At 36.9% G+C, this 26,208-nt stretch overlaps 2 protein-coding genes across 3 annotated transcripts in view; one reads left to right on the top strand and one right to left on the bottom strand.

Annotated features, from left to right (window-relative positions):
* LOC129727044 (uncharacterized) lies at positions 1–26,178 on the top strand. Of its 2 annotated transcripts, none has more exons than XM_055684432.1 (6): positions 1–154; positions 24,911–25,034; positions 25,096–25,302; positions 25,364–25,489; positions 25,546–25,656; positions 25,725–26,178. In XM_055684432.1, the coding sequence occupies exons 1-6, from the start codon at positions 16–18 to the stop codon at positions 26,176–26,178; spliced, it is 1,161 nt and encodes a 386-aa protein (XP_055540407.1). In that variant the 5' UTR covers positions 1–15. The 2 variants fall into 2 exon arrangements, with proteins under 2 accessions (XP_055540407.1, XP_055540408.1); XM_055684433.1 differs by lacking the exon at positions 1–154 and adding an exon at positions 24,571–24,812.
* Positions 1–26,208, bottom strand: part of LOC129727046 (intraflagellar transport protein 46 homolog) — a 32,758-nt gene that overhangs the window by 5,260 nt on the left and 1,290 nt on the right. The gene's annotated exons all lie outside the window — the stretch shown is intronic.

A 26,208-nucleotide genomic window follows, 5' to 3' on the forward strand; every position in this document is an offset into this window, starting at 1 on the left:
ATTTTCACTTTTATAATGCTTAAAACTGAAGAAAAACATCAAGGTGTACGGATTTCGATACTGTACGGGTTTCGATCCAGCACGGTATATTCAAGGTACAAAAATGTGTTGGAAAATAATAAGCTGCAGGTGTTGGTGGAAAACAAACAACTAGGTACATAATTGTAACCTATTCTAAAAAAATCTGGAAACATCTGTTATATAATGTGGACAAAAAAAATTAAGAAATCGGTTCTTCAGGAACTAAAAGCCCGTTTTTAGTGACAACTATATGTAAAAAAAAGATAAAAAATTTTCGCATAGCTTGTAGTTATACTTCATAATTTTTTTGTTATTTAAAAATATTCCTCCCACCATGGCAGTGAGTAACTTACCATTGTACAGTGTTTTATTTTGCTGGTTTCTTTAGTGATATCCTTTATTTGGAAAAGTGTCTATGTATTTTATTCCTTTTAAGGGACAATAAATCCACCTTAAAGTGGTATGAAGAATTTTTTTGTTTTAGGGTAATATAACAAACAGTCAGTGTCTTCAAGATGACAATGCTTTTATAAACAACTTTGCAACAATGCTTTTATAAACAACGGAATATATATAGTTTGCTTGTCTTTCAGTCACGCGCACGACAAACGAAAGTTATTCAAATTGCCTTTTTCCCAAGCAAACTTTGAAGCTGAGGTACACTGAAGTTTGTTATTTTTTTGTGGGTAGCAACGCAAACACTCCTGTCCTGACTACAAATTACCCTTGCTTTTAGTCCTCCACTCACCTCCTCTCGCCTGGTATGAATCCAGTCGTAAGTCAATCAAAGCTAACTGCGTCTTAACTAATATTCGACACACGTGTTAAATCAGCACATGGCTAAAGGTTCTGATGCAGGTGCATCGACAAAAACCGCCAAAAACGTAATAAAGGGCGGAAGGCAATTTTAAGATGTAAGAAAGACATAGTATCAAAGATATCAAGCAATTAAAAGAAATCTAAAGTTAGCCAAACCACTGTCGGTTCATTATAAACGTTATTTCATAGTTACATGTCCAATAAGTTTTGTAATGTCATGGCAATGCCATCAAAATTAGGTTGTCAAGTGATGGAATAAGGCAGTACCTGTTGTAGTTCATGGAGGATAGACTATGAAAAAGTCAAGAAAATAATGGGGATTATAAACCTTTTTGCTCGAGAAAATAAGCAGTTGGATTTTTTAAAAGTGTGAGCAATTTTTATGTGCATTGAAATTGTAATTTTTCAATAGTACAGTTATTCGATAGCAAAAAGTTGTTTGTTTATTAAAAATATCAATTACGACCGAAGACGTTAAAAACGAACATTTATAAAAAAATGAAGAAAACCGGCTGTAACTCGCTAAAGCCATTTTATGCAAAACATCATATCGAGTTTCAAGTTTAACTTATGGCGCGTGACAAGCCACACTTGAGATCTATCCAACTTTCTCCCTATTACTCAATGCTCTAACAAAATTTACAAAAATGTTCTCAAGAAGTTGTACTCAAAGATAAAGCAATATATTTCTTTCGATATTTTTAAAAATAGAAAAGACATTTAACCTACACAAGACATGCTGCACATATCGTACCCCAAATTAATTCTTTAAGTACACTACGACGTTCAAGATGTACGGAGAAAGGGATAATTATTTTGCTGATACGTGAAAATTTTAGCTGTTTCAAAAAACTTAGAGTATAAGATAAACCCATTTCCGACGAGTGACATTCAAACTTTGATTCAAGTTCAACAATTATACTTGAGAATTTTCAAGATGAAATTATTCAGTAAGGTACAAATTGATCTTTAATTTGCAATACAGTTTGTGTTTATTATGTTTATAGTTGATGAGTAATAAGAGTTTGAAGTTCATTTTTTGAGGTAAAAACTGAATTATCTGCGCCGGGATCGGGCTAAGCTATTGGCCATTATTTTTGAACATAATGTAAAATCTGATCAACAGTTTTGATTTGAGATATTTTGATAAATCGACATAAAAGTTTCAAAATTTTAAAACATTAAACATAGGTTTATCTACTATCCTGCAAATGCGCTACAGAAAGCCAACTTTTTTTATTTTTTATCAAATAATAATTGTTTGTTTTTGAAGAAGAAGACGAAAACAAAGAAGTAGACAAAGGTGGTGGTGATGGGATGAGGATTGTTATGCTGTTACGCAACACTTTAAAAGGTTTCTGTGATGGAACGCAGATGACAGATGTTTCATGCGCGTCATTTATCATGTGTGAAGTTATATCGGAGTATTAGAGAGGGATTTGAACTACCCATCAATGATTGAAAGAGGTTAGTACTTCGTTGTTCCAAGCTTTGCTGTTGTTAATAACAAATTGCAGAGACAAACTTTTGCATGTGTGAATATTTTTTTGAGCAATCCAGTATTTTTTAATGAGCAATGGTTTTTGTAAATTGTTTTTTTTTTTTCAATCACATTCATTTTTAGTTATTTTGTAAGTTTAGTTTGAATATAACATATGTAACATCAAACAATTGAGAAAATGAACTATTATTAAAGTTATGAAATTAAAAAAAAATTAAATCGTTAGAAAACAATTTTTCGAAAATAATCAAATAATGGAGAAAAGCCTTTAGATATTGGAGAAAACAGCTGTGCAGTGGATCCGTATAAGAAGCGAGATGCAGATTCGTTTTCGAGTAAGCAATCAATCCACGATCTACTGAACGAAGGATTTATCGCAGTTTAGATAATTAATTAAGTTTTAAACCAGCGCTGGCCATCTGCATCGAATCGTCGATAGTTTCATAGTTACATCTTGAACAACAACTCGATATTTAAAAAAAAATAATTTTAGATTAAATATTAACTTTTAATAGTTCAAAACGCATTCGAAAGTGGCTAGCCACTACGGGCCAACTAGTATATAAATAGTTTTATATGGAAAGTTCACTCAAATCACAATTTTCAACATAACATTTTTCCAAGATTTTCTACATATTCAATACCTTCTGTAAAGTACATATTTTTGCCAAACATTTTAACTTTGATCAAAAATTCACATTTTTGCTATAGTTTTTTTTTTCATTTTAAAAGTTATAACTATTAGCAAAAAGTATATTATGAATCATGGGCGTAGCCAGAATTTCAAACAGGGGGGCAAGCTTTTCAAAATGTTTGAAGTAAAAAAATGGTACACAAAGGTCGCTTTTTACGTGGGTTTTTTACGCGGCTTTTTAACGTGGATTTCGGAATTCACTCAATTTTTTTACGCGAATTTCGAAATTTACGCGTCTTCGACGAAGAAAACGGAGTTACGTTCGGACTTTGTTGTTTAACCGCTACCGGGACCTCTTCGAGAACGATGCAGGCCAGCTGAATAATGCGGCGAAGGTACATTTACTTCTCCGGAAGCTGGACACCCATTCGCACAGCCGCTATCTCAACTACATCTTGTCAAAGCTTCCCAAGGACGTGAAGATTGAAGACACAGTCAAGATTCTCAATAAAATCTTCGGGCATCAAACATTAATCGTCCCGGAAGCGGTTCATGTGTCTTTTCACGATTGTTGTTGACCATCTGCCGATGAACACTCAGCAAGCAGAGAGCACTCAACCGCTGTTCAAATATTGTTGACCTCAGCCTGGTTTTCACCCGACGTAATGTGCTGAACGAGCGTTCAATCGTGCATGTTTCCATGGTAGAGCAAGTGCAATTTCAACTGCTTTCTCATTCGCATGGAAGAAAGAACGGGCTTTAGCTAGCAGGTCTATAAGATCCAACTCTTCCAAGTTCTCACGGTCTGCTCTCATACTGTTGCAATGTTAATACAAAACTTCCACCTCTTCAACACAATTGTCAACTTCATAAAAAATTACGAAATTTTCGGTTTTGCGCTTGAACTCTTCCAACGACATGCGTATTACGTTAGCGGGATGCAGCAAGTACAACGCGTAGGCAGGTTCACTATCTGATCGAACCGTGTTTCTAGTGAGGTTACAAGAGTATCAAGGTAAGGAATTGTCACAGCTCGGTTCCAATACTCCAAGCTAGCTGATGCAGACGGGTTTGCCCGGTACTTTTGCCGATGCAATACCCTTGGTGGATAAACTGAAAAACCTGTGCAATTACACGCAACATAGCGCAAGCATTTCAATCAATTATTTTTGATCTGGCTGATACTTTACACAGATGTTTCTATGGGCTAAAGATGTCGTTTTGTGCTATTAGAGTTATTGAAAACAAAATTCTGCACCAATGTCAACCCTGCCCCCCTCTGGCTCCGCCTATGTTATGAATAACACAAAATTGCTCAAAATGAGAATCCGTGGTTTAGAGAGTTAAACTTTTTCATATGAGATTTGGATCTAGCATTTGTCAGCCTATTGGTTTATGAGATACAGCAGAATTTGGCTAAAATATGACGAAAAGTTTACAAAAAATTTGTCGCGAAATGTTTTATTAAGTTTACGCTGGCTCTATTGTTAACATAGTCGACGAAATTAGCATAGAAACTGAATGTCATGTTTTCCTCAGAGCTACGCTTTTTATTTATTATGTTTAATGTCCACAAAATTGGGTCGCAATCCTCAATCCCCCTAAAAATCAGTGTCTTCACACAGTTTTACGAATTATTTTTTATATTCTTTTTTTTATTTTTCCTTGATGATTAATTAGTTTATTGATGAAAAAAAAAATATTATACTCGGTAAATATGCCGACTTTAAATATAAACAATTATCTAGCGATTGTATGACGATGTTTGTCAAACATAGAACATTTTATCAAAATAAGATTAACCCATTCCCCGCAGGTGATGTCTATGACATCATCTGACATTTAAACTTTGATCAAAATTTAACAATTATACTTGAAATTTTGAACCATGAAACAATTTAATACGGTTAGACAACAGATTGATCTTCAATGTTCAATACAGTTTGTACCTATTGTGCATGTAGTTAATGATTAATAGATTTAGCCTAATAGATAAAAGAAGATTGAAGGTCATTTTGCGAGCTCAAAATTGGTTTCTCTCCGCGAAAAGAGGGTCAATCGTGTCACCTCTTATTATGCATTTATTCATTTGCACTTATTATGGTTTTTCTCAGGCTCCCTAACATATGCCCTTTCTTCAAGCCGAACTCTACAGTACCCCTAAGACTTCTTCCTCCTGACATAAGTCCTTCATGCAATAAGCATGACCAGTAAGCAACGTTTGGCGATATATCTCCGAGGAATAGTAATTTGGCAATATTGATAGGATGAAAAAAAGCTCTGTTTGGAAAAACAGTAAGCTTGAACCGAAAGAGTGAAATCTCACACACAAGAACGAAACGGTCACTTACTTTAATGCCAATAATTTAAAGTTTGGAGTACAGAAAACACTTGGGCAATAACGCAATAAAGCTATTTCAATTTAGAATCCGGAATAGTAAAACATCTGTATCTCAGTGACGGATTGACGTACAAATAACCGTAACACACCAAAACAAAGGTAATGCACTGTACTTCAAGGAAAAAATAACAATACAAAATATTTCTCTTCATTTCTAATGAAAATTCGCACTTTCTTCTTCATTCCTCCCATCAAACGCTGCACACCTCCGGAGTCAACTTTCTTGGCACATTTGTTCCACATTTTGATCATCTGAGTCGCGTCCCGAGCCATTTTTTCACTTTTCTTAAGCTTCTGCTTCATAATTGCCCAAAATTTCTCGTTGGGTCGGAACTACGGGCAGTTGGGTGGATTTATGTTGTTATCGATGAAATTCTACGTTATTATCGCGTTGCCACTGGATGAATTCCCGGCTGTAGTGGCAGCTCGCCAAATCTGGCAAAAACTTCACGAGACCTTCATGGGCTTCAATGGAAGACAGTATGTAGTAAATTTTTGAGGCATTCTTCCTTGTACAGCTTTGAGTCCATCGTCTTATTCGTCAGGAACACTTTGGTCTTTGCCCCGCAGCTGCATATCTCTTGCCGAATCATCAGTTTTTTTGACAAATTTGTTCATAAAAGCAGACTTTAACTTCGCAGGAACATCTCGTCGTGCCGTCAGCATGTAGAACTTTTGGCCAGGAAGCTGTCCGAAATCCATATTAGTGAACCAAACCTGTAAATATCTTGAAAACTCTATCTTTCCCCTTTAAAAACAGCAAAATATTTGGGGGAACATTCAAAATCGGTTGAGAAAACAAAAGTTGTTCGAAAGCCAGCGGTGGATGATTTTTCGGAGGGTTTCAAATGAAAAAGAAAAAATCTATGTTTTCAAATGCTGAATGCTTTGGCGATGCTCATTTTGAATTTTAAAATGAAGTTGTTCAACATACACAGCGTGGATGAAGCTACTCTATTCAGAAGTGGACATGGAAAACGGACTTCGTGCAGCAAAGGGACGCCGGATACGCCCGTTCCATGAAGTCAATCATCCTTTGGTGTTATAAATCTTCTAGATTGGGAACATTTTTTGTAATCCAACCAATTGGTTATCACCTTTTGTTCCAGCGTTTAGGCTCCATTTTCACTGCACAGTTTGATATACCGCAGAAAGGTTCTGGGTCGATAAACTGTGAGTTAGATCCTTGTTTTGCAAAATCGTCTGCCCTTTCATCTCCACGAATACCACAATGTCCTGGAACCCAATACAAATTTACTGAGTTTGTTAGACACAGCTATCGCAATGTGAGAATACATTTCCAGACTATCTTGAATGTTCATTTATATGCACCAAGTGCTTTCAGCGCTGCTTGACTGTCAGAGAAAATACAACTATTTGCATGTTTGTATTTTCTAGTTAGACAAACATTCGCACATTCATAGATTGCAAAAATCTCTGCTTGAAACACTGTTGGCCAGTGTCCCATTGCCACTGAAATATCAATTTCAGGGCCGAAGATTCCTGCACTAGCTTTTGTATCTACCTTTGAGCCATCTGTGATTTATATCGATGAGCCGGGACGGACACCAGGAACTCCGACTTCTCAGTCTGTACGCGACGTGTCGCATACTTTGTAGGGAATGTCATGATTATTCTGAGGTGCCAACCAGTCTCCATTCATACACATCACTGGTCATTTATTGAACAAGTTCAGTATAGTCAGGTGACCCACAAGAACATCTGACAAGATAGTTTTTGTTTTTTTTTTTGAGCCTCAAAGCACTCTTTTCTGCTTCTAGTTGCACGCATTCGTACGACAGCAGATGATATTGCATCAAGAGCTACTGAGACCCTCGTTTATACACTAAAATTGGGTATACTTCATAGCCTCATGCATTCTTTCCAAAACTAGGGTAACGGGCGTATTTTGGCCCACATGCATATTTTGGCCCACCCGGTAACATTAACATAACGGTAACATCCGCATTTTATCTGATAAATTCAATGAATATTAGAAAACTATGCATGCAACATTGAATAACACACCAAAGAATTATACTACACTATAATTTTCGGCGAAAAACTGGCTGTAGGTAGTGTTATTTTGGAATTAGTTCATACATATTCGAAGTAATGGTTGAGTCAATCCAAAGTCAAGAGGAAGTGGTAATATACAAGTCAACGTCCGGAAGCTATTGTAACAAATATGTATGCTTTTGAAACAATTCGTTGTTGTAGAAACATCAATAAAATGTCATAGAAATAGTTTGTATACTCTAACATGTTGGAAAAAGTTGAAAAAGTGGTTAAACGCATGGCCGAAATATCTTTGCCTCTTTCTGAAGCAAACATATTTTGACCATGCCAAGTTTTGACATCTCTTTGATTACCGTTCGGCCGCTGCACGTGAACAAAGAAGCAGCTTGTGACATTTACAGGTAATTACTTCCTAATTTATCACACTTAACGATATGAAATTAGATGAGAATGCCTGTCAAACCGCTATAAGCCAAATCATTTCATTTTTAGATGCCTAAAATTTACAAAAATTCACAGCAGAAGGATGTTCTCCTCAAACCCACTATTTTTGCTCTAAAAATACCGATGATGATTTTAAATATAATTAGTCCGAACTATTTCCATACACGTCTGTAGATATAAAGGTGGGCCAAAGTAAAAATTTGGTGGACTACAATATGTTTTTGTACTTCGTAGAAATTTTGATATTTCATGGATATTTTTCAATATATTGCATTGCTGAAAGGTGTATGTTAAAAGAGACACTTAGCTTTTAACAATGGTATAATAGAGTAGGTATTTATGTTGAAAAATTGTGTTTGTTTTTAATGAACTATGCGAACACTTCCCAAAGCTGGTCAAAATACCCCCGTTACCCTGTGTTGTCAAACTTTCATCTTACCTAGTTGACAATGTCATCTGCAAAGCCCACAACTTCGAAACCTTTTGCTTCTAAGCAGTCAACAATACTCGTGTGAAATTCTTTTTTCCTCATTGCACTAGACATTGAAGAACAGAGCTCGTTATCACTATGTAAAAGCTTTTGGGGTGTCGTTTGTTGTTTTAGCTTTGGTTTTTCTACTAGCAAAAATGCTCAGGGTGGCCCCCTTCCCATTTTTTATATTGGGATCTACAAATCGAACTGAAGGCATTTTTGTGAATGCCTCACTGTTTCGAAAAGCATTTCTAACAGCAAATATTCAACAATAATTTATAATTCAATAAAAAAGTCATCATAGCACCATCTGTCAAAAAATTTTAAAACAATATGCTGGGTGCTGAGACAACACAAAAATTATTCAATCTAAGATTACCAGAGTGCCAGCAAGCGGAATTTTTGGGTTAAGAAAAAAATTAAGCAGCAAGCAGCAAGATTAGAACATTGCATTCACTTGGTCAAAATAAATTTATATTAAAAAACAGGGCGTTGGAAAATATTGTCATCTTTTGACTAACGAATAAGTATGTAGAAAGTCATACAGACACATTGATAAACATTAGAATATAGTGTTTGTTTTTAATCGAGAGTTACAAAAATAACAAACTGTTCTAGAAAAATCCGGAATACTAGATTGTTGAGCAGATTTATTCATTAATTCATTTTTTTCATTTTCGGGTGCAAAAGGGGGCCCCTGGGCCAAGTGTGGTTATTACCCAGTTAGACTGTGGATGATGATTAACCCCAACTTAGGGACTTGTTTCTGAATGAGGACTTTACGCCATCAAGTACTGGTTACGAATGCATGAGTTTATTTCAATATCACTAAATCGAACTTAATGCTAGTCAAAATACATAATTGGAAAATAGAGAGACGAGAGTGTCTCTCAAGAAAGAGAGAGAATTGGAGGTACCTGGTAACAGGCATGTGTACTTGAATTTTATGACGGTTGTCAACCCGTCGTGAAATATGGAAATGCTGTAATTTGAGTACGGTCGAGGCTGAGCCTGTGAACTTGCATCGTTGGTGGTTCTAACATAGGCAATTGAACCCAAGCGTTATTGCTCACGCTGCGAGACCTCAACGATAGAATTGAAGGTTGCTATGCCACATCTGTTTGCAATATGCAACTCAAATATTTCATACTACATCTTCCCCTTTTATGAAAAATGATGAGCGTAGGGAAATCATTTTTAAATCATAAAATGTTACCAAATACCTTCAAATTTTAAATCTAGTTATATAATAATGGTTTGATATCGTTTTCAATGTTACGTTATAGTTTAATTATTCGGTTCTTATGTACTGTTTTTTGTCCGTTTGTGATACAATTTTTTATTGTTATATTTGGGTGATTAATTGATATTACCTCGTGTGGGCCATTGTATACCATATCTAGTTTTCTATTATTTTCAGATTTTAGTAGTATTTTTTCTCCGATTGAGATATCTGTAGGTTTTGCTGTTGCTGATTGTTTTGTAATTCTTTTTTGTTTGGATTTTATTAATAATTCTCTAGCCTTACTTGCTGCGTATTGTAGTCTGTAATTAAGTTCGGTATAATAACTATCGTAATTATATATTGGATCTATTTTCTCGGGATTTGCTAATCTTTGAGGATAATTTGCCAAATTTCCAAAGACCAATTCATATGGTGTGTAATTATGCTCAGTGTTGAGAGTAGTATTATAGCAGAAAGTATAGTATTTAAGCCAAGAATCCCAATCATCTTGTTGCTCACTAATAAATTGTCGTAAATATTCATTAAGGCATCGATGATTGCGTTCTAAGCCACCTATTGTTTGCGGGTGGTAGGCTGTAGAAAAATTGTGATTAATTGAAAGTAATAGACATATATTTTGGAACAGTTCGTTCTTGTATTCCGTTCCTAAATCTGTTTTTATCAAAATTGGGCATCCGAATATAAGTATAAAATGATCTACGAATGCTTTCGCAAGAGTATGTGCTTGCTTATCGGGTATAGGTACGGCAATAACGTACTTTGTGAGATCACATTGTAACGTCAAGGCGTATCTATTCCCGTTTATGGTTTTTGTCATAGGACCTATTGTATCAATAGATACAAGGTTGAATGCTTTACTGGGAGTAGTTGTTTCAGTAAAATTTTCCCTCGTATGTATCGTGTGTTTATTTCTTTTACAATCAATGCAGTTTTTAACGAACTGGTTGATAGTTTTTCGCATGTTTTTCCAGTAATATGTCGTTCGTAGTTTATTTAATAATCTTGTGGTTCCAACATGTCCACCTAGAGGAGACGTGTGACTTTCAAGAATTATTTTGTCGATGTCAGTTTTGTTTGTTATAATTTGTGCTGGTGTGTAGACTACTAGGTCTACTTCATTTAGTGATTTATTATATAGCGCTTTAAAATTTTCAGAGTTGATTTTCGAAAAAATAACACTGTTTCTTGCAATTGCTAATCTTTTTATATTTAAATGTGTGGCCATCACATTAATTATGTCAATTATTTCTTTGACATCTTGTATTTCCTTGCACTTATTTTCAGAAAGTTGCGCTTGAGCAAGATTCTTTTTCATTTTTTTATCATATATATCCATTGTCAAAGTTGGTGTGGTTTCATTTATTTTCAAAACTAGTTTCGGGAGATTAAAAGCGTCAATATTATTCACCGAGTCGTATGCCCTAAGGTGATCAGTCTCAGGGTTTCGAATTTCAGTGTCGTTATTGGCTTTACTTCTTGTCATAGACCTTGTCTGTATTGGTAAAACAGAGATAGATTTTAGTTCATCTGAGTCAACAATTACACGTGAAAGTGCGTCGGCGCCGATATTTAGCTTTCCTTCGACGTGTTCAATGCTGAAATCAAACTCTTCCAAATCCACTCGAATTCTAGTCAATCTAGAGGAAGGATTTTTCATCGTAAAAAGGTATACCAATGGGCGGTGATCAGTTTTCACTGTAAACCGTCTTCCATACAGGTATGGTCGAAAATAGGTGATTGCCCAGTGGATTGCAATCAACTCCTGTTCTATGGTGGACTTATTGCGTTCACCCTTAGTAAAGGATTTACTTGCAAATGCCACTGGCAAGTAAATGTCGTCATATTGTTGAGTAAGCACTGCGCCACAAGCTATTTGGGATGCATCCGTGCTTAAAATAAAAGGTTTTCTGAAGTCAGGAAATTTCAAAATTTGTGGAGAAATTAATTTGTGTTTTAAAATTTCAAAAGAATTTCCACAATCTTCTGACCATTCAAATTTTACATTTTTTCTTAATAAATTGTTTAGAGGATGTACTATTTCTGCAAAATAGGGTATAAAACGCCTATAATAATTACAAAAGGCGACGAATCTTCTTACGTCGTCTGCGTTCTGAGGAACTGGGAAGTCTTTGATTGCTGAAAATTTAGATTTATCGGGTTGTATCCCCTCATTGGAAATATGGTGACCAAGATCTATCTATCTACGACAAGACGCCATTTTTTGTCATTTGTCGCAGACTTCTTGGGAACAACTAGAATGGGTGAGTTGTAAGGGGATAACGATGGTTGTATGATATCTTCCTTCAACATTTTGTCAACTTGGATTTTAATTTCTTCCCGATGAACTTCAGGAAGTCTATAATTTTTAATGTAAACAGGCGAGTTGTCAATGAGCTCGATTCCCTGTTTATAAAAATTGTTACTCGTTAAGTTATCAGTCTTTAGGGCGAATATATCGTCATACCCCTTACATAATTCAATGACTTTTGAATTTAGTTCTCGCGGTGTTTGATCCAGTTGTAATTCCGAGATCAATTGTTCTTGTCGTTTTTCTACATTTTCATTATGCTTATTGAAAGTATAAACGTCGTAGTTCTCGATATCGGTCAAATGATTTTGAAAATTTCTGCTAATAGCTACCATTTTGTCGGTAGTATTTAAGAATTTTAAAATTGAATTTTTTGAATTTACTAAAGAGTTTGCGACGAATACTCCTGGTTTAATTTCGTTAGATTTTACTAAATATGTACTAGTCGTGCTTCCAATATTGACCTGTCTAAACACTTCGCAACGAGGTGGGATAAAAATGTTGCCCTCGATGCTGTCATGAATGGGAAATTCAAAGTTTTCAGATTTATTTCTACCTGTCAGAATCCAGGTATCATAATCAATAGTACAATGGTACTTGCATAAAAAGTCTCTACCGAGTATTCCGTCGGTAGGGATCGGTAAAGGATGGTCAACTAGATGAAATTTATGACCAATTTTATTTTGATTTTGTAAAGTAATGTAGGTAAGTGCGGTACCTAAAGTAGGTACTGCATAGTCATTTATTCCTGAAACAGAACATTGGTCATTGGTGTCAACAAATGTTGCTGGATTAATTCTGTTTGTTTTGAAGATAGATATTTCAGCACCAGAATCCACTAGTAAAGTGCATTCTGAGTCGAGAAAATCTAGCTTCAGGACCACAAAATTACTACAGGTTGAATTAATTGCAAAGAATTGTTTCGTTGGTTTTACTGGCGCTGCACTATTTGGGCTAGACGCACAGGTTGATTTTGTTGCTGTATTTGTTGGTTCGGAAGTATTCCCCCAATTTGTTGTTGCTGTTGGGGGATCTGGACGTTTCCCTGGTTCTGATTTGCGTAATAAATTTGCTGTCCAGCTCCCTGATTTCGATAGTAGGATTGCTGGTTACCTCTACCACGCCAATTATTGTTGTTACCAGTTCTGTAACCGTTATTATTGTACTGATTAAAATTGCGGTTATTGTTATAGCGTCCACTATTATTATATGTGTTTCTACCTCGAGGACCATATCCTCGTCCGCTCTGACCACGTTGGTATCTGTGTCTTCCATGACCTCTCTGTGTTGCATGGAAAATATGTTTTTGTTGCAATGACTCTGAAGAGTCATTTTCTTGCAGTTTTTGAACTGCATCATTGATTTTTTCAAAGTTTCCTGCTTTCAGGATTAACTTTGTATCTTGGTTTTTTATACCATTTATTAATGTTTCCACTCCTCGTTTCGTAGCCATCTTTTCGGCTGTGTCTGGAGGGATTCCTTCAGTGAGGTAGGTAGATCTCAGATCGTTTGTTAATTTTTCAACCGCGTCGCAAAATTGTTCGGAGTTTGAATTCTGTTTTGTTATTTTTAGTTTGGCCAGAATTGCATCTGATGTTGCTTTTGAGGCACATCGAAGTTTTATAGCGTTGAGTATTTGTTGGAGCTCATTTAGTTCTCCAATCGCTTGTCGCGCTACACCGGTAAGCCTCGTTTTAATAAAACGGACCACTGTGTTTTGCGCTGTTACTTTTTGTGAAGCTGTTGCGGCCTCAAACTCTGCCTCGACGGTGTCAGCAAATAATGTGACCGCGTCGATAAATGCATTTAATTGCGCTGGTGAACCGTCATAGGTATTAACCAATGCGGTGCCCAGTTTTATATCTACTGACGGCATTATTATTATTTTTCTGCTAGCTCTACTCACTTTTATGCAAAATAGAACTGCCAACACTATTGATTTAAATGAATGGCTATTTTTCGCAAAAGGTAATTTTGCCTCAATTAGATCTTTAATTTCAAGAAAAGTTTGTCTGGATGATTTTATATAGAAGTTTAAAGTGTCCGGAAGAGTTACACTTTCGATTTTAATTAGCGTTTTTTCTATATTTTTAAAAAGTTCCCCAGAATATGTTATTTTTTTCAGCAATGTATCTTTTTTAAAATTCCTATAGGGGGCTTTTTTTAGATTATTAAGTATTCGAGTTAGTTCTCTTATTCCGTTTTGAACTCTTATGTTATCAACTTCAAAATCCATCTAATTAAAAAAAAATCTCCATTTACGGTAACTTACGATTTGAAATCGTCATCTGCATGTCGTCGTTGGAAATCGCCGCTCGCTGGTAACCGTTCCTACGGGTTCGTTGTGCTCTGCTGCTGTCGCTCGCTCTGCTGTCGATCGTGTTGTTCCTCGCTGTTCCGTTTTTTGTTGTATTATGTGTTTGCTTTTTTCTTCACATTTTTTTGCACTGTTCCCTAACATGAAAGTCACTTAAAAGTCAGATTTACCATTGATTGTTCAAATCACTAGAAGAGCTTCATACGTGATTGATTGAAGCCATGCTTTTGGCTGCTTTCAAAGCCTGCTTTTTTGTGTGCTCCCTGAAGAGCTTATACACCATAACGGCAAACTGCACTATTAACAAAGCCAGGATTATGTTGAGTTTTGTATCGTGGCTGCTATGTGTACTTGTAATTGATTCAGTACTTGCACTTGAGGGTCTCCGTTAATTTCGGTGTCTTTTGACTTGGAGTTGCCCATTTTATCTTGCACAGTTGATAACTTGACTGGTTTTTACACAGGCACTAGCACTATTGGTAAATTCAATTTACCACTCAGATCAAATCAATTGAGTTACTGCAATAATTACAGGTCTCTTGTTCCGAGTTACGGTTCGCCATGTGGTTATTACCCAGTTAGACTGTGGATGATGATTAACCCCAACTTAGGGACTTGTTTCTGAATGAGGACTTTACGCCATCAAGTACTGGTTACGAATGCATGAGTTTATTTCAATATCACTAAATCGAACTTAATGCTAGTCAAAATACATAATTGGAAAATAGAGAGACGAGAGTGTCTCTCAAGAAAGAGAGAGAATTGGAGGTACCTGGTAACAGGCATGTGTACTTGAATTTTATGACGGTTGTCAACCCGTCGTGAAATATGGAAATGCTGTAATTTGAGTACGGTCGAGGCTGAGCCTGTGAACTTGCATCGTTGGTGGTTCTAACATAGGCAATTGAACCCAAGCGTTATTGCTCACGCTGCGAGACCTCAACGATAGAATTGAAGGTTGCTATGCCACATCTGTTTGCAATATGCAACTCAAATATTTCATACTACACAAGTCTCCAGTGCTTAAACACTTTCCATGCTGCATCAGTGGAGAGATTAGATTTGGCATCGCAGCATAGTAACCCGAGAGGTCAAAAAAATTCTGCGTTGGAATGCCGTATAGTAAGACAAGGTTGAATATAGTGGATAGTCGAAGGAAACAGTGATAGTAGTTGCAGAAAGGTGCATGAAAAGAAAAAAAGAATAGTTGTAACTGTGGTTGACGTTAACAAATTTCGTCCATTTGTAATATATGTATGTAATATTTGTCACGTATGCCGGTCTGCGTCCAGGGCTTCTCAAGGCAACCCCTCCCAACCGCACATATATTCAAATTTTTTTATTCATTTAAACTCTTGTCAGATGAAACATTTGATGAATAGTAATAACAATAGTAATAGTAATTTGCTTTTTTACATACCTGCTGTGCCTTAATCCTTTACTTACCCCGTTTTATGTTTGTTACCTTTAATCACTCTTTCATTGACCTTTGATTGATTGTATTCCTCAGGGTAATTGCTTGATTCTTCGTTTGCTCTAATTCTTGATTTTTCTCGCGTTAAAAAAAAAAAAAAGAGGAAACTGGATTAATAATTTGATTTGAACAATAAAAAATCATGTAAATAAATCCGAATTACGACCGCGCATATATCTAACTACTGGTTGAGCGTTGGCTTTGAGAAAGTTGATAACGTAATCTTTTGATTACTACATCAAATTCCTTTATTGAGCCCTCTCGGCACCTCAGTAGAAAGCATGTCTTAGTTGCCACAATAGTCAATTAAAACTGCTTAATCCGTAAAAGACGAGATCAATCAATCTGACCTTTTATCAAATTGTTAAATGATTCAAACATTCCACCTAATCATTATCATCAACATTCAACTTCGTCTTATTACGGCCGTTGCAATGAAAGATTCTAATGAGCTTTATAGACATTTAAAATTATTTTACAATGGTCATGCTGTATGCAGTATTAGGTTAAGCTTTATTGCTTCTTTATTTTGATTACAACCGAAAAGCCCATCAAAGTCTTTTCAAAGAACGTTTGAGGTGTTTTGCAACTAGCATCTGGCCTTATTAGACTGGATCTATCTTGTATAATACATAACCGAGAAGAGTATTTTAGTTCACGAATTTAAACCAGATATTACTAATTGCAAAACCGTCAAGCCCCTCAACCTAGAAGAGGGGTTGAGCAGATTTATCAATTAATTGGTGGCAAAAGAACGATGGTACTGAATCTTTATGACATTTTAAAATCTTTATAATATATCAATGAACTAGACAAAAATATTATTCCGTACGATTTTACATAACCTCAAAAATACGGATAGTCGGCTCGGCAAGAACATTACGTAGTCCCATAAACGGGGGTGCCTATGATCACTTTTTTAATATACCTTAAATATTTTAAGAATATGCTGAATACAACATTGTTTGATATTTTTCAAATGAGTACTGGCATGCATTGAGCAAGATCCAGTCATTACCTATAAATTTTAGCAACAATTGTGCTGTTTTTAAATATGCTTTAGAATTTTTACATCAATCATCGTTCCGAGGTAATGATTTGATGAATTTGGAGTGAAAACCTGCTGCTTTATCAAATTTGAACAATCACAAACGACCTCAACGAGTTTGTAAATATGAGAAGCAATTTGGGGGCTATTCACACTCCACGTGAACAGTTTGTGTTGGTGAACGTACAAGATTCATACAACATTTTTAGGATATTCATGAACGATTTTCTATAAATAAGAAAGAAGGTATGAAATCACTAAACACTAGTCCAGGTGCAATATGGCTTATCCAATAGTTAAAAGTTGTATGTTACGTGACGTCTTGGGCTGTCGTTAAGAAGAAAACATGTAATACACTGTTAAGATAATTGGAACTCAACATTGATTTTGAGGAAAAAAAAAATGCAAAAATAGTAATAAAAATCGTTGTATCAATATTTTCTTATCTTAAGAACTGATCTGGGAACAGAATAAACAAACTTTACGTATCGCAGCTGTTTGTTTTGTACCTGCTTGAGCCGATTGTTTGTATGCAATAAAAATTGCTAAAAACACTTTGTTTTCATTTCATATTTTAGCATGCGAAACATTCTTCAAATAGCAGAAAATGCATGAATAGTAGCAGTGTAGTCATATCTAAACACAAACAGTGGAGATTACGACAAATCTCAAGCTCTACGAGCGTTTTTCAACACAAATTTAAAAAAGAGGTAGAGTGATCAAAGTTTTGCTGATCAAAGTCACCCTAGTTACCGGTACTTATTTTGACAAAACTGATTCTTGCTTCCGTTTTTCAGAAGTCAAAGTCATCCAATGTTATTTTACAACAAAATGCCACCATCAAATGCGCCTCTTACTGCGACAATAAATTTTCAATTCGACTCTATATGCATATCGTGCAATAAAATTTCACAAACTTTTGCTCATTTAGTAAGATTATTTTGTACCCCGGCAGTCTACGATATCTTTTTCGCGTTTCTTGGTAATAACCAACCCACATCCACAATTTTTTTTTCCAAAGTTTCATGTTGTTATCTTCTCATTGAATATGTGGCTTGAATTTTGATCGCCCATTTGCTTCACAAAATACGAGTTGAAATTTCACTTAATGTAACGAGTATATTGGACACATTTTTTTACGAAGGAATATAAAATAATAATTTGAATTAAATCTTGTTTAGGTTAAAAATGTGACGAAAGAATAGGATTTAATTCTATGCTTTCTTTTTCTTTTATAAACATAGCCCAATTAAATTAAGCATAGTAATTTATCTTCGCAGTTTTTGTTTGCTTATGTTCAAGCTACGTCATGACGCGTCAATTGTTCGTAAAGAGCACATCTCTTCCAGTACTGTAGAAAGTATGTTTTGGGATTCCTAATAAAACGATTTGATCCGAACGTAGAAAAAAATTAAAAAGCTTACTGGTAATATAGCAAATCAAATCAGAATATTTTTGGTAGTATTTATATTATACAATCATTAAAGGCTTTGATGCTTTTGCAGCCCTCACAACATAACGCAAATAATTCAAACCATCACAGCAATAATCAGTGGAAAGTAAAATGGCGTTTTTTTTCTGTATTATTTCACCTTCTTCTGAACGCCACACCAAAGTGAACCCTCCATACTACATTCTGTGCATTATCATTCAAAAGTGCAATTCCTGCTTCTGCTTTTCTCCTGCCTGCTCTTCCATCATCCGCGCGATTCACCCTGAATTTTCGAAATCGTAAATCCCTCCCAGCGAGAATCGTGGTACGGGACAGAGAGAACGCAACAACAACGAGAAAAAAAAAACATAAAATCATAAAATGGAATGGGCCAAGCAGTTGGCCGCCACCCTCTCGCAGGCAGAGTTCGCTTCCGAATACGGGTTCTTTCTATTTACGTTCCGTCAGGCACAGGAGGGAGGAATGTTGTGTCATATGATCGATAATCGAATTGTTTCCCGGCTGGAACGGAATTTGTAGTGCGTTTTACCCCACAACGTCCTACTAACACGCGCGATGTACTTCTGTCTTGCCCTGAAATGCAGTGCCAGCAGGAGTAATATATAGGACAGTCCTGCACAGAAGGGTGCTACTTGCTTGAGCTTAGCGCGCGCGACTAATGGCCGGTTGTTTAAAAATAAAAATACATTTCACTGGAGTCTTTTTTTGGTTTCGTTGCGAAACGAAACGCGTAGTTCTATGCTTTTTCGATGCACAAAGGAATTGTACTTGCCACTTCTTATTAAGTATATGAGCTTGCTGTGCTGCTGCTTAGAAGAAGGTCGTTCTGGGAATTTATTTACGGAAGATATGAAAAAAACTTTGTATTTGTTTCGTGTGAGCAAAAAACGAGTGTTTTTAAAATTTTGAAATGTAAGTAAAATCGAAATGTGTTTAAAATCATTTTGTTTTTTTTTGTGCTAAAATTAAGTTTGAAAACAACAGAAACTATTAAAAACGATGAATAAGCTTGATTGTGACTGGAATTCTTTGACTTCACGGCTACGCTATGTAGAATTGAAAAAAAAAAATAAAAATTTCATCACATGATGAAACTATTTTCTTTCAAGAAGAAGGTCATAAAATCAAATCTATGAAAACCGACAAACAGTCAATTCTTCTTAAATCGATATCGAAAGGACCAAAGGGATGAGAAGTTGTGTAAGTCATTTCTGAAAATTTGTAGGGGGAAAGTGGTCGAAGTAACCAGCATTTACATTGAATTGTAGTATTTGTATTGATATGTGGGAAGTGTACTATATTAACTCTCGCTTGGAAATTCAACTTCTGTTTCAAGTTCCAGCGATTTAAAAAACGATCACTTCTATGCAAGTACAGTTTGCGATTATATAGAAGGAGTCATTTTTTTTGTTTTTTTGTTTACGTTCGGGTTCATTTCATACAAAAAGTTGATAATATTCATTAAAAATGTAAAAGAAATAGTAAAACATAAAAATAGAGACGATAGTTAACAAACAAAGGTAACAATGAAAACACGAAAACAGACAAAATTAGTTGATTAGTACAATCTCTAGTGTGATTCATTCATATTTTTTCATAAAGTTTTTTCTATAATTAAATAAATCGAATAAAAATAATTAAAAATCACAAGAAGGTTGTATGCAAAGCCACGACCGCAAGGTTGAAGTAGAATACTTTTACAAGAAAGATAACCTGGCTGCTTGCGTGTCAGTCATTTTTTCTAGTAAATAAACGTTGACCGTTCATTGGCAGTATTGTAATTTCTTTTTGTCTGATATTTTGAATGAAGTTCATTGAATATTTTTAAATTTTGTGCAAATGAGAAGTTGAAGTGCCGAATTGTAATATGCACATTTAATACGACATCATTAAACGGGAACGGAACGAAGGCTACGGTTATGCAGAACGCGAATGCCGGCGCGATGCGATTCGCCTTACCGTGATGAAATGTACAGCTCTTTTAAAGGCGAAGTAGAGCAATACATTTCAACAGATTTCGTCTTGCCGAATCGCATCGCGCCGTTATTTGCGTTCTGCATGACCGTAGCCAAACACTAAGCGACGCAAACACGTAATAATTGTCAGAGTATGCATGTAGATGAAGATAATTAACTTTGGATTAAAGCGCAAAACGAGAAAATATTAACTCTTCAAATAATCATTTGTGTTCTTCAAATTTCAGTTGTTCAATTTAATATCCGATGAAATGTTTGTTTATTATCTGATGAAGCTCTTATATAGACCAAATGATGCATTCCCAATTTACTAGGTCCATAACTCTGCCGACCGTGCTTGGGAAAGCGCGGTATAACGACCAATCAGAGGTCGAATTTTGTGTTTTGACAAGGCTTAAGAGTTTTCAATAGTACAATAGTTCGAATGACAAAATTGCAATTTCATGCATTTGGTAGGAATCTTAGAAAATTTTCTAATCGATTGCTGCAAAAACGAAGAAAATCCATCGAAAACTAACCGATTTATTAGCATTTGAAAATTTTCTCACTTTTTTCAGTTTTAGTTTTTCATTTTACATCGCTATGTAGCCGAACTTCCTGAGAGAAGTATTCTAATTCAAAATTAAATCTTCATTTATTCATTTGTTGTCCTTATAAGGACAATTGTTCAATTTATCATAGGATGTAGTGTTTATCTTACATCTCTGTGTTACCTTGATAGTGAGGACTAAGGCGCACGGTCAACACAATGAGAAAGGTGTTTTCACATTGAAAACTAGACACGGCTTTACTGGAGGAAGTGTTGGCAAATGCATCTACCGCTAATACCACCGCTATCATACGAAAGCGCGTCGTTCCATGTGGGGAATATCAACAACGAAAAATGACGCGCGTCTAAGCATAACCCGAACTGTTTCGCCGTGCTGCTCCCATTTACCTTTACATCGGCCTCAGGGAAGATCCGGCTGCATCTGCATCTACCACTGAGGCTGTCACTATACTGCTATTGGTACCAAAAGCTATTAACTCTTCAAATAAGTGTGTTATTTGTTCTCAAAAGAACAATTGTTCAATTCAAAATCGGATTTACGCAATCGCATCTCTGTAATATTACCGACAATAATATTCTTCTGAACAAACTGATACAACTGTCCCATTAGGCCTCTGCCATAATAGACGCGAAAAGCGACGCGAACCGATTTGCTCAGCTGTAGGTTAATGTACAGCCATCAGTAGAGCTGTACATCAACCTACGGCCGAGCGAATCGGTTCGCGCCGCTTATCGCGTCTACTATGGCAGAGGCCTTAGAGAAAGTTGCTGGCTGATGTATTCACTTCATGCAAGCCTGCTACCACACTGAAACAGCATTTTAGTGAAGGGAGTGTCGTTGCATCAGCTGACCCTGCTACTATCGATGCTGATATACCCGCTGCAACAGCTACGCTATGCATAGCCATGCCACAGTTGTGGCCGCTATACGCTGGCCCAACTGCTGAGCACCTGCAACGCTATCCGTAGCCATGCCACAGTTGTGGCCGCCATTGGTATCCGCTGTACCTGCATCTGCTGGCCCTGCTGCTATCGATGGTGAGATCCGCTGAAACTGCTACGCTTATCCGCAGCCATGCCACAGTTGTGGCCGCTATCCGCTATCGATGGTACCCACTGCACTGCTCCCGCTGCTGCTAAGGGAGGACTGCTGTCGTCGCTGTTCAGAACTATTATGAACGGCTTCGACCAAAACAGGCTCTTATATAGGGATGAAAATAGGAATGAATTATTTTACGTACGTGGTGGAATGATATAACTTGAAAAATATGTGTGACTTCATTCTGGCTCAGAGCGATCATTTGATAAGCTCCACCTCTTTCCAGTTTCTAAAGTTTTTCCTCAGTTTCGTAGCACGGATGCACAAAAATGATTTCTTGTGGACATTCTGTCGAGCCGGACCGGTAGCACTCTCATTGAAGCAACAAAATAACATGTTTTGTGTCGTGTTGTGTAGCTTGGATGAAGAAAATATTCCCGTCCCCATGTCGCATGTAAGCAGATTATTGCGTTCAGTAGACAGTAGATAGTGTATCCAGCGAATAAACACCGATGGTGCTCTCACACACGCAACGGTTTTAACCCGTATTTTATTGCGGTATGTAACATCAAGCGATTTCGTTTGCTCGCTGTTGCGTGTTGCATCATGTTGCAACTTGGCAGCTGGGAGACGACGAAATTCTGTTTATGCTGATTGATTGAATCGTCTTCATATTAGCTCTGCATAGTCGAACTAACTGCTTTTGTGAATGCGTACTAACAGGGCAGTTTATTATTCAATGTCGGTTATGCTGATCGCAGCGTTTGCGCTGCCCCTACAGTGGGGAGTTTACTAAATAAAGTAAAAATTAGACAACTACAACAGAATTTGATTGTATCCCGCACAGAATGTCTGCTTGTGTTGATGCCAGAAAATTATTAACCTTCAATTATTTTTTTATTTGCCTTCAAAAAAGCATTTTGCTGTTCAAAATCGGTTGTTAATTACAACCTTTGAGCTGCCCTAACATTGGGGGAATTAAGATACACGGACAACATGCACTGTTGAAGCTATTTCACATTCAGTAAATTAGACGGGTGCGACAAATTTAAATTGCTAGGATGCAACACAGAATACTTGCTTGCGTTGACAAAAATTATTAACTTTCAATGACTTGTTTATTTGCCTTCAAAAAGGCATTTTGAATTCCAAAATTGGATTTCCTGATGGCAATCTTCATGCTGCCCCAACACGGGGGGAATAATGGCTGTCTGGCGACACACGCTGAGAAAAACCGCGCTGCTCCTGAGACGTGGTGACCAACCACAGAGCTAGTGCTGCTGCTGAGAAGGACGACTGCTGTTGTCGCTGTCTAGAACTATTATGAGCGGCTCCGGCTGAAACAGGCTCTTATATAGGCCAAATAGCATGTTTTCAATTGCAAGGTATATGATCCTGTCGACCGTGCTTGGGAAGCAAGCATATAACGACCAATCAGAGGTCGAATTTTTCGTTTTGACAAGGCTTGACTATTTTCAATAGTACAATAGTGTGAATAATAAAATTACAATTATCTTATTTTGGGAAGAATCTTAGAAGATTTTCCAATCTATTGCTGCAAGAACGAAGGAAATCCATCGAATACTAACCGATTTATTAGCATTTGAAATTGGACATATTTTTCACTTTTTTCGGTTTTAGATTTTCATTTCACATCCCTATGTAGCCGAACTTCCTGAGAGAAGTATTCTACTTCAAAAAATTAAAATCCTTCAGTGGTTGCAAAATATTAAAGCACGATTGGACATGGACTGTCAGAAGTAAAACAATAATCTTAGTTTGAGAGTGAAAATTGTAGTAGGAAATGGTTATAAAGACTGAACAAACATAAAAGCGATAGGCAGAGCAAAAAATATTAGAATCATAAAGACTTTCAAAAATGATATATGAAAAATTATTACTAAAAAATTCGTTTAGAAATGCGAAGAACTTATAATCAGAAATACTAAACTGGGAACCAAAGACACCAAAATAAGAATAACAAAATAACACAATTCACAAAAAAGCCAAGGGAAAATAAAATGTTTCGTTGCACTGCGAAATCAATACATATTTCCAGCAAAAAATCATTGGGTGAAAACGTGACAAGAGGCTCGAGCGGGGGTCAATATTGATTAAAATTTACGCTATGGATGCCGCCAAATGTACCAGGGTCTTTAAATCTTTGGAATTTATCCTGACTACATCACGAAAAGCACTCCAGAATCAATTTCGGGAATTAATTCAAGATACTTTGAAAGTGGCCTCCCCAGCTGGTCTCGAGGTACGATGCTGGCCTAACAAACCAGTCGTCGTAGGTTCGAGTCCTGACTCGAGAGAGACTGTTAGTGTCAGTAGGATCGTAGCGCTAACCCCGCCATTTTCCTGTACACTTAACGGTTGGCTGCGAAGTCTGTGTATAGTAAACAGAAGGTCAAGTTCCGAATCGGAATGTAGCACCAATGCTTTGCTTTGCTTACTTTGAAAGTCAACCAATTCCAACTCTTTTTATTTATCGAAATATAATCTGATAATGACATATCAATCATGGCAAAATTACAAGCAACCGACGCTCGACGGTAAGCCAACTTTGATTGCCCACCCTTTCCAAAGCAAAGCATAAACTTGCTCGCAAGTTGAACCGAACGTAATCCGCTTCACAGCGAACTTGCATGCTAGCTTCATACGCGTGTGTTGACGTGACGCATGGAGAAAGTTGGAAATATTCACCAGCGCAATCCGCGGAATCTGTGTGAGAGCAACGATGAACAGAGAAACGTTAGACCGCGAGAGCTTAAACAGTGATGGTTCAATCAAATATCACAACAGTTTCCTCGCGTTTTACGTCAAGCCGGTGTTCCTCTCTCTCAAATCAAAATCAAATGCGCCCACCAGCAGCACCATCAGAACCGGTTTGCTCTTTTGGTTTATTTTGCGCTTAAGTCGAATACGCGTATCATTCAAGGTTAACTGGAACTCGGTAGGCATCAGTAGCGTATCAAGTGCCGTGGTGTTAGCAGTGTCCCGCATACCTTACGGGATCATGGTGCAAGAATAGTGAAAAAATTTCGCCCAATGATTCGAGAATGGATGCAGTAAAGGAACCATCATGTGCGCTTATCATAACCGTGACTGTTCACGAGTCGGTGCAGTCAACCGTGCTAATCAACTTTCTCTCGTTTTTTTTTCTCTATGATCGACTTTCACAGGTGACGAGCGGCCAAAGTATCTGCAGCAATTGTTGACCGATGGTGTGGCAACCCCAGTGGACATAGATGCTGAAGCGTACGAGCTGCAGTTGCCATCGTGGTACGATGATGTTAAATTTAAGAGGTGCGATAGTTTAAGTAGGTTAATCAGAAAAATATAATAATACATTGTTTGTTTCCGCCAGGGCCCAGAAATATTTTAAGGGAAATTTCTTCGCAATGTTCGTGGCAAAACTATGCGGTTTGCTGGTCATTCTGGCGGTACCGAGTATTTTGGATGTTTTAATCTTTACCAAGCAATCCTCAACGGCTCTAACGGCGTACCGCCGATACATTGCGACCATAATGCACGTACTGAATTGGTACTATGAGGATCTTACGCCGGGATCTGCGTATGTTTTAGTCATCAATGGGATAAAATATCATGTTCTAATTGCACTTCATCCTGAACAGCTCCTGGAAGTCGATAGCCTATGTTCGAAGAACGCACGTAATGGCTAGTAAACGAAGCAGTTCCAAACTGGCCGGTAGGATTATCTCACAGAAAGATATGGCGGTAACGCAGTTCGGATTCGTGGGGTATGCAATACGAAAATCTTCATCCAGATTCATCAAAGCTAAAAATATTTTTTTAGCTACATCGTATTAGGACACAAAAAACTCGGAATCAAATACCGTACGGAAGATATGGAAGCGATGGTTCATTTTTGGCGAGTCATCGGTTACATGATTGGTATTCAAGACCGGTAACAAAAAAGCCATTTACTCTTTTTATACAAAGAAGAATTGGAAAAGTTTTGTTGTTCCGTTTTAGCTACAACCTGTGTACCGATTGTCTTTCGACAAGTGAACAGCGTATGACGCAAGTGCAGGAGCAAATTCTACGTCCGGCTTTGCTTGCACGAAAAGAAACATTCCAACAGATGGGAAATGCGCTCATCGATGGACTGTGGTGCTTTAATCCATTCCTAGATTACGATGCGTTCCTGTTTTTCACCTCACGGCTCACAGAAGTTCCTGGCTATCATTATTGGCTCGAAGAGCATCCCCCCGAGGGTGGTGAAACAATGTACGATAAATTCAGCAGATACAGTCGGTTTATCCTGTACTTTCTGATATTCATACATGAAAGTCTCCTTCGCTTTATAGTTTTTAGATGGTATTTCAATAGTCAAATGGTGCTATCAAGATTTCTCATTACGTATTTCCCGTTTTTGGCTATCTTCAAATTCGGCATTAGAGACGCATATGTGAGAGTATTAAGATGATTTAATCGGTTATAATAGTTAAACCCAGTG

The sequence above is a fragment of the Wyeomyia smithii genome, chromosome 3 (assembly GCF_029784165.1).
Source record: "Wyeomyia smithii strain HCP4-BCI-WySm-NY-G18 chromosome 3, ASM2978416v1, whole genome shotgun sequence".
Classification (NCBI taxonomy): domain Eukaryota; kingdom Metazoa; phylum Arthropoda; class Insecta; order Diptera; family Culicidae; genus Wyeomyia; species Wyeomyia smithii.